The 11,788-nt window shown below is 44.5% G+C and overlaps 1 protein-coding gene across 1 annotated transcript in view; it reads right to left on the bottom strand.

Moving 5' to 3' along the window:
- Positions 1-2,772: 2,772 nt before the first annotated feature.
- The window catches only part of TSLIG3B (tRNA splicing ligase complex subunit 3B), a 47,851-nt gene continuing 38,835 nt past the window's right edge, over positions 2,773-11,788 (bottom strand). The window contains exon 8 of the mRNA XM_086937024.1: positions 2,773-6,274. Within this exon, the coding sequence (XP_086793150.1) occupies positions 5,906-6,274 (369 nt within the window). The 3' untranslated portion in view covers positions 2,773-5,905. The remainder of the gene's footprint in view (positions 6,275-11,788) is intronic.

The following is an 11,788-nucleotide window of genomic DNA, read 5'->3' as shown; positions in this document are numbered from 1 at the left end:
AAACATAACTCACTAATATTTATTTTTCAGAAAGACACATATTCACTGGATGGTGTCATCAGTGATGTCATGAGTGATGTCACTGACCATGTCATGAGTGATGTAATATGTGATGTCATCAGCAGTGCATTGCACGCGCAAGTTATAGTGAGTCCGACTAACTATAACGTGGGAATTTCAATGGTTTTATATCAGTAAAATTTCCAGCTAACTATAACTGGTGTGAAACCTATGGTTTTTTCAGTGAATTTAATAGGTTTTTTAAATGCTAATTCCTAACTATAACTGGTGTGAAACCTATGGTTTTTTCAGTGAATATATATATATATATATATATATATATATATATATATATACATATATATATATATATATATATATGATCTGGGGAGCCGAAGCGTTAGGACGGCAAAACTGCACAAAATAAAATAATTTGCAGTAACTTCAACTGGTTCGTGTCCGTATATGCTGGGAAAGAGGCGAGGACTTTGCCACTGCTCACTTGCGGAGCATTGGAGATTATATATTTATATATATATATATATATATATATATATATATATATATATATATATATACACATACATACATACATACACACACAGTATTGATACAACAGTGCCAAGCACTATGCACCTGCAACATTTGGAAAATTGAACAAACGGCACAGCACACCACCAAGCCACGTTGGCAAAGGAATGCCTTTTAACACTGAAACCAATTGCAAGTCTTTGTAATGGGCAAACATTGACCTTCCTGAAACTAGACAGGAAGCAGTCACATGGCCCACTAACTGAGTCAGGGACCACCCAGCAAAGGTTGACAGATGTTATATAGACAAGCACTTGCAAAGCCAGTAGGTCTCACATATGCAAGAGCTATAGGTTTTGCCAATATGTTTTAGCCATGTTTTACACCTGCATGGCTGCTGCTCAGCATGGCTATAAGTTACTGGCATAGAGTGGCACAGTGTGGAGCCTCAGAGTGACATGCACTGGAGTAGTGTAGAGTGCACTGCCATAGAGTATAGTGACTTAGAGTCAATGGCATTGAGTGCAGTGCACAGAGTGCAGTTTTACAGAATTCAGTGGCGTACAATGCAGAGGCGTAGATTAGAGTTTGCATAGCAGAGTGCAGTGGGGCCCAGTGGAGTGGCGCGGAGTGGATTAGAGTGCAGTGGTGTGGTGTAGAGTGACGCAGAGCAGAGTGGTGTAGAGCTGACCGATGCAAAGGGAAGTGGCGCAGAGTAGAGTGTAGTGCCATAAAGTGCAGTGGAGTAATGCACAGTAGAGTTCAGTGGTGTAGAGCGGAGTAGTGCACGGTAGGGTGGCATAGATTTCAGTGACGGAGAGAGCAGTTTTGTAGAGTGCAGTTACATAAAGTGCAGTGACAGTGAAGCTGTGTAGAGTGCATTTGCGAAGAGTGGACTGGTTAACAGTGTGGTGCCGAAGAGTGCAGTGATGCAGAGTAGATTATTTCAGAGTAGAGTGAAGTGGCGTAGAATGGAGTGTAGCAGGGTAGAGTGCAGTTGAATGCTAAAGATATCTTGAGGACAAACCAGACAGCTGAGACCAAATAATAGGACATTACTAGTTAATAAACCAACAGCAAAATCACAAAAAACATAAACCTATGTGGCTACTAAAATCAGGCAGAATGCTATATGGTGCTGCAACTTGCAATGATAACTCAGAGGCATGTGGAAAGGCACCTACGACGCCATACAAAAGGTAGAATCTAAGTGCCAAAAAGAGGATTTATTCTGCCCAATTGTATTAACTATGTGTGTGCTGCACATACCAGGTCAAGTTATTCATTAACTCAAAAAAACCTTCCAGCTTTTGAAGCGCTGTATGTGTCGGCATGGTTCAGCGTGCCGAGTCAATTTAAAGTACGACTGCAGTTTGACTCTATTAAAGTATTTTTTAATTAAAACAAAAAAGTTAAAACTGGAGGCTGCAGCACGTACAGATGAAGGAGTAGTGGTAAAGAGGCATCCAAGAGGGAGGGGCAGGCTTGGATTGGCACAAAATTGTCCCATCAGGAAGCAGCATTTTTTCAATGCAAGCTTGTTCTTAAACTAAATCTTACTCCACAGTCAAAAGGCAACAGGTAAGGGGGCAGTTCAAGGTGCAGGGCTGCCGTAGGACAGGGAGGGAGATGTGCAAGTTGATCAGGCGGGCGCCCGCCTCTGTCCCAGATCACTCAGAATCTGGCTACCTATGCGAGCACTAGAAAGCGTCCAATGTTGCAGGAACATGCAGTTTTAATCATTTGCATATGAAAAACTAAAGTATGAGTCCTAGCATAGTTCATGTTAAAATCCACATTAAGTTGAATGGGCGCGGGCTGTGGCGAATGGCTGGAATCCTTGCAAAGGGAAGTTACTTTCTGCTGCATTAATGTACTCTAGCAAGCAGAACGCTGGGCAAGAAAAAGTTTTATGTGATAGTCACCAAACTACCCTAACCTCATACACCAACGTCATGAGGTAGTATCATGTGCTTATGGTAGAGGCAAAACTGCATATATCATATTACATACATACATAATTGTGAGTTACGAGGCAACAAGCAAACATAGGCTTGGAAAGATTGCATACCACACCCACCAACAAGGCACCTTCTATGTAGACATTATGCATGCATGGCATCAAAGTAATGCACTTTAATGGTACCCAGATTCTCAAGGCCAACCAAGAAAGAACATGTACCCTATTAACATTTTGCACTGTCACCGTTCAGGAATTGTAGAAAACACAGAGAGAAAACATTTGTCAAGATATTTTATTGTTCAACGTTCCCATGGTAGCAAAAAGATATCATTTCAGTAACACTGCAAATCCTTTCTTTGTCTGCACAGTTTGTCAAAACACAAAATTAATATAATCTACTCTGACGACTTTGTGCCAGCTCGTTCTCTAAAAATGGCATAAAATCTTTGTACAAAAGTTCCCCATAAAACTGCTACCAGTAACAGAAAAATCTCAGATTCTATGAACATAACTTATAATCAAAAACAAATTCTGAGAAAACATCAACACAATACAAAAAAAGGTTCCTCAGTAGACAAGAAATTCATTCTTCTGCAGTTGTGTATACGATTTAAAAAAGCAAAAAAATCATGCAGGTCTCGGGGTAAGTGAGAAAGACTGCCCTAGACCGCGGCTGGTGGACTTATTGTAAAGGCTATTAGAAGATAACTTTATGTGGAACACCATAGTGTACATATGCCGGGAAGGGGTAGAGCAGACATACCTTGGGAGGGGAGTGTTGAGAGGAAGAGAGACAGTGTTTGACAAAGTGGGTTAATGGATGACTGGGAGAAATGCTGAGAAGGAGGATTCTTACCAAATCAGGAATAAAAAGTATTTCTGAAGACCATACTTGCTATTACTTAAAAAAAAACCTTCTCTGTTACTTTGAAATTTGTAAGTTAAAAAACAGGCTTACAATGTTATGCTGTGGGACGGGTCATTTAAAAAAGGGTATTTTTTTAAAATGTTGAAACTTTGCAACATCACCCATTTTGAATATGGTGATTTAGCATCATAGCAGATGGAGGTTTAGTGACGTACAGCTATAACCGGCTACTCCAGCAATTTGGGCATCTCTACCTTACCCGGTCAAAACCTGGTTTGGATTGTACAGAAAGGAGAGGTAGGCCATGCTTCCAAAGCACAGACCCAAAACCAATGCACAAGAGACCAAACACAGGAGACTAGCTGGTCAAAGACGATGATGTAAACATTAGGCATAACATAAACTAACACTAAAACGTACACACCATCCCACGAGCAGAAACAATTAACCTCAAATTAAATAAAACAGCTAAGTATCAAGGTAGCCAAGCTATCTGTTCCTTTATGACAGCTGGCACCAGACACACAAGAAACAATTTACAACAGTGAAAAGTACATGAAACTTGGCAACTCTCAACAGAAGGCAACGTTTGGGACCTTAGATTAGAGAAGGAAAAGCAACACCGGTGGCAAGCTCATACAGGCACTTTCCACGCAGTGGCGAGAAGAATTCCAAGTTGGCATTTCACCGTTTATAGCCTCCGTTTCAAATTCCAATATGTTGTTTTTTTGCATTTCACAAAGTATTAACAAAGATGCCACTCCACCCTGATCAAAAGCGATTGTGAAGAGAAATGCTCAACTTTATGAAATGGTTAGCTTCAGGCCTTTCTGTCGTCCCAACTTTTTGCACTTTATATGAAAAGAGAAAGCCACTCCTTGCCCCAGAAATTTGGGAACATCTATTGAAGACTCCAAGTTATTGGCTCCTACGTCCTCCATTAACTAGGGCTTGGTGAGTTGCACCTTTAAGTTCAACAGTGTAACTGAGACTCCCAACCAGAAGTTCAGCCACATTGTTAATAACTCACTTAAGCTGAAGTCATTTCAAGAACAGATATTCACGCCTGGACTTTAGCCACAGCCCTGACCTCAATATCATGGATAACCTTAGTTTGTTGCATGGGAAATGGTCAGTTTCTCCAATAGTGTTCCTTAAGAGAAGATTTATGTCATGTTTCATTTTAGTAAGTCAAGGGCACCAGGTTGATTAGGAAGGGTTGGAGTTTGTTTTTTAGGTGGGTTTAGTTCTGCAATTCTGCCTCCTAAAGTAAAAAGGTGGTTTCAGTTCCAAAATCGACTCTGATCTGATTGTCACAATGCTTCGCAACCCTGGCATCTGATAGCGACACTCACCAATGAGCATGGCACTCCGTAGCTGGTGCACAAGCAAGTGGATTGGGCCACCGCCAACTTGTTCCTAAGAACAAACGTTTCAATCACTCCCCAGTAACTGGTCATATTGAACAAGCCATATTTTTAGCTCCCGTTCTTGGCTCGTTTGCACAAAACCAAGTTCTAATGTAGTAAGAAAAGCTTAGATTATACTTCTTCTTTACAGATGTTACTATCTCTCTCCCTCTGTGAAGAAAGCATGCAGCATCAAGAACCCCAGCAAGACAGTTGCCTCTCCAAAACGTCTAATCAGAAGTTGCAGTCAGTTGGAAGCAGAGGATTTTTTTGGTCTTGCAGGAGTCTCAGAGGAGACAGAAAGGGGCTGGTAGTGAAACAGAAAGAGAAGTATTCAGAAGCAGCTGCAGGAATTGGGATGAAAGACGTACAGGGTCAAAGAGTGTGTGTTTTAAAATGCAATAATCACAAATTACTGAGAACGCCGTAGTCGTCGCCAAGCGTGAACATACAAATTCATCCTCGTGTTTGATCAAAACACATTTTCAAAAAGTTTAAGCATTACAAAGCTTCATATACTGAAGAGAATCATATTCCCTGTGTAGAAATGGAATGTAGTGGCTGCCAATCAAAGTTCACTCATTGGGTCTCCCTGAAACAACATCTACAGCATCATATGTATTCACAGAGCATTCTATGCTGTAAAAAGCAATGGCGAAAACTGAAGTATTTGACGAAGTTGCGTTTTCACATTCACACTCCGGGCTACGCAAGGCAGCACATTTACGGAGGATAGATTCAGGTTTTAGATACCCGCTCTGACATTTGCAGGCATCGCTATTGATGGGTAACCAGAATCGGCAAGGAGATTCGTCAAGACTTCGATGGGCTTGTTAGAAAAGAGGTTGGTATTAGGACACCCAAAGATGCTCTTGAGATGCACACTGGTATGTACCTCTTTCCAGACACCAGCTGCAGAAGTGACAACAGTCTAGCATAGACCTATGTCCTGAATGATTTCACATAAATTATTAAAAAAGCTTTGTGAGACTTTGTGGTGGTGGTAAACCTAACTAGAAAAAAAATTCTCCCAGTAAACAAACTATGTAACGGAGGTCTGGGCATGCCTCCCGTTACGATTCATACTGTAGCTTCCCTGTTTTTTTGTTTCAAGTTCTAAAACATACATTTCAGCTAGTACCTCCTATAACCCCCGCCTCCTCCACCACCGTAGCCACCTCGGTTACCACCTCCCCCATAGCCTCCACCACCTCCTCCATAACCTCCCCTGGCTCCACCCCCTCCTCCATAGCCACCTCCTCCACCATAGCCTCCACCACCCCCTCCTCGTCCACCACCACCTCCTCTGGTAAATCCGCCACCGCCTCCACCTCCTCCTCTTCCGCCACCTCCCCCTCTTCCGCCACCTCCCCCTCTTCCGCCACCTCCCCAGCCACCCCTTCCGCCACCATCCTGTCTCTTCTGCCAAGGAGGCATTTCTGCAGCTGGAGCCTCAATTTCAGAGGGTCGGCCACCCCGGTCTGGAACTCTTCCCATCAAGACCTGTGCAACGAAAAATGGGAACAATAAAATCTCTTGAATTATGTAACCAATTGAAGAGGTAAACTTGTTATTTCACAGTTGTTACTACTTACTTTTTTGATAACCAAAAATTAGAAGTCCTCATCATCCGTAACTCCTCCATCAGCTACAAATCGGACCACAAGACCCCGCCTCTGAATGCTCTAATTTCTACAAAGCCACAAGACCTATAACTGGTGAATGCTATATCACTAAAAGTTTGGATCACAAGTAGCACCACCAGTGACTCTTCTACCGGCACAAGACTTGCAAAACATTTCACCAGCGAATCCTGCATCCGCTACAAGACTATCCGACCACCTCGGAATCATCCACCAGGTACAGAACTGATCAAAAGATGTTCATCACCAGCTGCTACAAGAGTGACCACCAACACCTTTCAATATCATTACATATCCAAGCTGTAACTTCCTGGGAAATATTAATAATTCCAGAACTCCCTTATGAAAGCATTTTCATCCATGCTTCCCCACAGATATTGGGGGGTGGGGGTATCTCTAAAAACGTATTTCCCCATAAATTTGATTTCAAATTCCCTCTCCAGTAAGTTCCAGGTCACTGGAAGATGTCACCACCATGTATGATGAAGGCACAGAAATCCCTTCAGACAATGTTGTGGAGCTGTAACTTGGGTGAAACACAAACGTCTCAGAAACACAATATTGCAGCCTTGCACGCTACACATCGGCCTAAGCTAAAGAAGGGCTCGAATTTAAGGACTGTTTCCAACATCTACCCAAAACACCTTCTTAATATGCAACCTGGATAGATTTATCAATTAGCACAGTGGGGCTTATTTAGCTGAAGCCATTATCATATTCTGAAGAATGTCATCAAGCCTTTACAGTCTTCACAAATGAATCAGACATATTAATGTAAGTCTTTAAGTACATTTTGTTGCAAAAATACAAGAATGGAGATGGTTAGGAATCAATTTTCAGCAACCCCTAATACAAACCCTTTGTGTATTAGAGACACATTTAATCTCAGGGGTCTGTCCACACATTTTTAAGAATCGCCAAGTGCTTTTGTGCAATACGACTGGACATGGAGAAACAACAAGGTGATGGAAGGAATTATGAATTTAATCTCTGCCACTGGCCACATTCCGAACCATCGTTTTTCGCCCACTATTACATTCTAGACAAAGACCCCAATTATGCAAATCAGCATTGGTCCTGCTCCAATAGGAAAAAAGTCCAGCTTTACTGCCAAGACCTAAGTAAGGCGAAACCAGACTCTGGTTGTTTGTGGCAATGTCTGCGGGTGCCTCGCCTGAAATTTAGGGATGGACTGATCCCATGAGGAACAGAGTCGGTACTGACTTGCATAAGGCGGACCTCTGTCTAAAGTGGCATGGTGGGAGAAAAACTATGGACTGGAATGTTTAGCATTCCGGGGTTAGGTTTGCCTATTTGAGAAATGCAACAAATATATCACACATTTGTTTTACGCATATATATATATATATATATATATATATATATATATATATATATATATATATTTATTTATTTATTTTTTTTTTTTTTTCTTGAAATCTTTCGGTTGCACGGAGTTATCAATGCAGAGTTTGCACCAAAAGCCTGAATATGCTAGAAAAAAAATACATTATATATATATATATATATACATACATACATATATATACATACACACACACTATATATATGTGTGTGTGTGTGTGTGTGGGTGAACAAACACCGCAAAGAAAATGCATGTTTGAACAACCCAGCGAGAGAGAAATCCCTAGGCAATTGTAGAATTACTATTGTTTCGAATCTCCGAATACCTACATCATATGAAAATACTTTTTTTATGGACTCAGTGTAACACTCAAAAAATCTGTTTTTTTTTTAAATTTACAATTTCAATTTGAAATAATTAAAAACAAAATGTATTACAATATCCAAGTCAATTATTAAAATATCTTTGCATTATATTTTATATGTAGATAACATATACATTCGTTTTAATGTAAATGATCAGTTACATAAAATGCACATACTCTTACTGTTTGAACAACCCAACACATTTTTTTTTTTAATTCTGTCACAAAGGGGCACAAACACCCTGCACTAAGAGGAATAAAGATCACCAAAATCTACCTGTTTACACAAACATTGACTGCAAGTTTGAAATCAGTACATAGTTTTATTTTCATAGTGCAGAGCCGACAATCAACATTCCTTAAATATATGTGGCAAGATTGGGATGGTGTGAATCATTGCAATTAGACCAATACAGACCGAAGAATGTCAGGGAGCTGCATTTATGGGACTTGCCATCAATCAGGTACAATCTGCCCATTAGATCAACATTAGATCATCAATGTATTTCTTGCACCCAATCTGGTTAGCAATATTTTTCAAAATAATCTGGTAGAAGAATGAATGAATGCAACGAGAACACAATACCAAGGAATGGATTCAAGCCGATTCTTAAAACTAGGGCCAGTGATCGCTTGTTTGGAGGTTAACAGAATCAGCCACAACAGATAATATGCATTCTGAATATTAACACACACCACACATAAATCCACATTGCATTTAATTTGGTCAATTGGGAAACCATCTGCTCTGTGTTTTATTTAATGACGAACAATGCTATGAATTTCCAAGAGTTAAAAGGGGGTTAGTTCAGACCTACTTCAGTATATTGTGTGAACTGAGGGGACAATTTCACCCGGGGACTACAACAGAATTAACTATACCACCTTTGAAGTTCTGGCTGTACTGGAGTCTGTTGTCTTCAAGGAATAAATAATGCCTTCGAATACTAACTTTTTGGGTCACAAAGAATGCTTTTTGCGATTTGTTTTCAGAACACCACTGAAAAATATATTTTGATTACATTTACCAAAGTACAGCTGATTATATCTTAGAAAAATATGTATTGCACTTTGTGGCATGAACTGCAGTCTTACTTTGCCTGCTATCCTCTGTCAGCCCACCTCCCTTCCACCGCATGGGGGACCACGCGCAATCAGGATGGAGGGTTCCGAAGCTACAAAATGGAGAAGAGTTCACATCCTTCTGTCTGCACCCAGGCTTCCCCGCATGTGCCGGCCATGGCTCCCCATCAATTCCGTTTTCTCGGCCTTCCAAGAGGATAAACATATGTAGCCCCATGAAAGGGGGGCAGAGGGTTGGATGCTTAATGGAAGAAGGGCTGATGAAGTTACAGCACAGGCTTCAAGCGAAGTTCAAGCAGTGAAGCAGCACAATATCACTGGGTTGCAACAAAGAAAGAGCTCAGCTGAGGAACTTCGTCAGACATATGGGCCAAACGAAGGCAGATGGTCCAGGGAGGACTTTAAGCACGCCCCGCTTCCAGGGACTTCCAGCGCGCCCCGCTTCCAGGGACTTCCAGCGCGCCCCGCTTCCAGGGACTTCCAGCGCGCCCCGCTTCCAGGGACTTCCAGCGAGCCCCCGCTTCCAGGGACTTCCAGCGAGCCCCCGCTTCCAGGGACTTCCAGCGTGCCCCGCTTCCAGGGACTTCCAGCGTGCCCCGCTTCCAGGGACTTCCAGCGCGCCCCCGCTTCCAGGGACTCCCAGCGCGCCCCCGCTTCCAGGGACTTCCAGCGCGCCCCGCTTCCAGGGACTTCCAGCACGCCCCGCTTCCAGGGACTTCCAGCACGCCCCGCTTCCAGGGACTTCCAGCGCACCCCGCTTCCAGGGACTTCCAGCGCGCCCCGCTTCCAGCACGCCCCGCTTCCAGGGACTTCCAGCGAGGCCCCGCTTCCAGGGACTTCCAGCGAGCCCCCGCTTCCAGGGACTTCCAGCGAGCCCCCGCTTCCAGGGACTTCCAGCGAGCCCCCGCTTCCAGGGACTTCCAGCGCGCCCCGCTTCCAGGGACTTCCAGCGCGCCCCCGCTTCCAGGGACTCCCAGCGCGCCCCCGCTTCCAGGGACTCCCAGCGCGCCCCCGCTTCCAGGGACTTCCAGCGCGCCCCGCTTCCAGGGACATCCAGCGCGCCCCACTTCCAGGGACTTCCAGCGTGCCCCGCTTCCAGCACGCCCCGCTTCCAGGGACTTCCAGCGCGCCCCGCTTCCAGCGCGCCCGCTTACAGGGACTTCCAGCGCGCCCCGCTTCCAGGGACTTCCAGCGCGCCCCGCTTCCAGGGACTTCCAGCGCGCCGCGCTTCCAGGGACTTCCAGCGCGCCGCGCTTCCAGGGACTTCCAGCGCGCCGCGCTTCCAGGGACTTCCAGCACACCACGGATCCAGGGACTTCAAGCACACTACAGATCCAGGGACTTCAAGCACACTACAGATCCAGGGACTTCAAGCACACTACAGATCCAGGGACTTCAAGCACACTACAGATCCAGGGACTTCAAGCACACTACAGATCCAGGGACTTCAAGCACACTACAGATCCAGGGACTTCAAGCACACTACAGATCCAGGGACTTCAAGCATACCACGGATCCAGGGACTTCAAGCATACCACGGATCCAGGGACTTCAAGCATACCACGGATCCAGGGACTTCAAGCACACTACAGATCCAGGGACTTCAAGCATACCACGGATCCAGGGACTTCAAGCATACCACGGATCCAGGGACTTCAAGCATACTACAGATCCAGGGACTTCAAGCACACTACAGATCCAGGGACTTCAAGCACACTACAGATCCAGGGACTTCAAGCACACTACAGATCCAGGGACTTCAAGCATACCACGGATCCAGGGACTTCAAGCATACCCCGGATCCAGGGACTTCAAGCACACTACAGATCCAGGGACTTCAAGCATACCACAGATCCAGGGACTTCAAGCATACCACGGATCCAGGGACTTCAAGCACACTACAGATCCAGGGACTTCAAGCATACCACGGATCCAGGGACTTCAAGCATACCACGGATCCAGGGACTTCAAGCATACCACGGATCCAGGGACTTCAAGCATACCACGGATCCAGGGACTTCAAGCATACCACGGATCCAGGGACTTCAAGCACACTACAGATCCAGGGACTTCAAGCACACTACGGATCCAGGGACTTCAAGCATACCACGGATCCAGGGACTTCAAGCATACCACGGATCCAGGGACTTCAAGCATACCACGGATCCAGGGACTTCAAGCATACCACGGATCCAGGGACTTCAAGCATACCACGGATCCAGGGACTTCAAGCATACCACGGATCCAGGGACTTCAAGCATACCACGGATCCAGGGACTTCAAGCACACTACAGATCCAGGGACTTCAAGCATACCACAGATCCAGGGACTTCAAGCATACCACAGATCCAGGGACTTCAAGCACACTACGGATCCAGGGACTTCAAGCATACCACGGATCCAGGGACTTCAAGCATACCACGGATCCAGGGACTTCAAGCACACTACAGATCCAGGGACTTCAAGCATACCACAGATCCAGGGACTTCAAGCATACCACGGATCCAGGGACTTCAAGCACACCACGGATCCAGGGACTTCAAGCATACCACGGATCCAGG

This window comes from Lissotriton vulgaris, chromosome 9 (genome assembly GCF_964263255.1).
Source record: "Lissotriton vulgaris chromosome 9, aLisVul1.2, whole genome shotgun sequence".
NCBI classification, from domain to species: domain Eukaryota; kingdom Metazoa; phylum Chordata; class Amphibia; order Caudata; family Salamandridae; genus Lissotriton; species Lissotriton vulgaris.
Note: the sequence above shows the minus strand (reverse complement) of the source record. Positions and strands in the feature narration are given on the sequence as shown.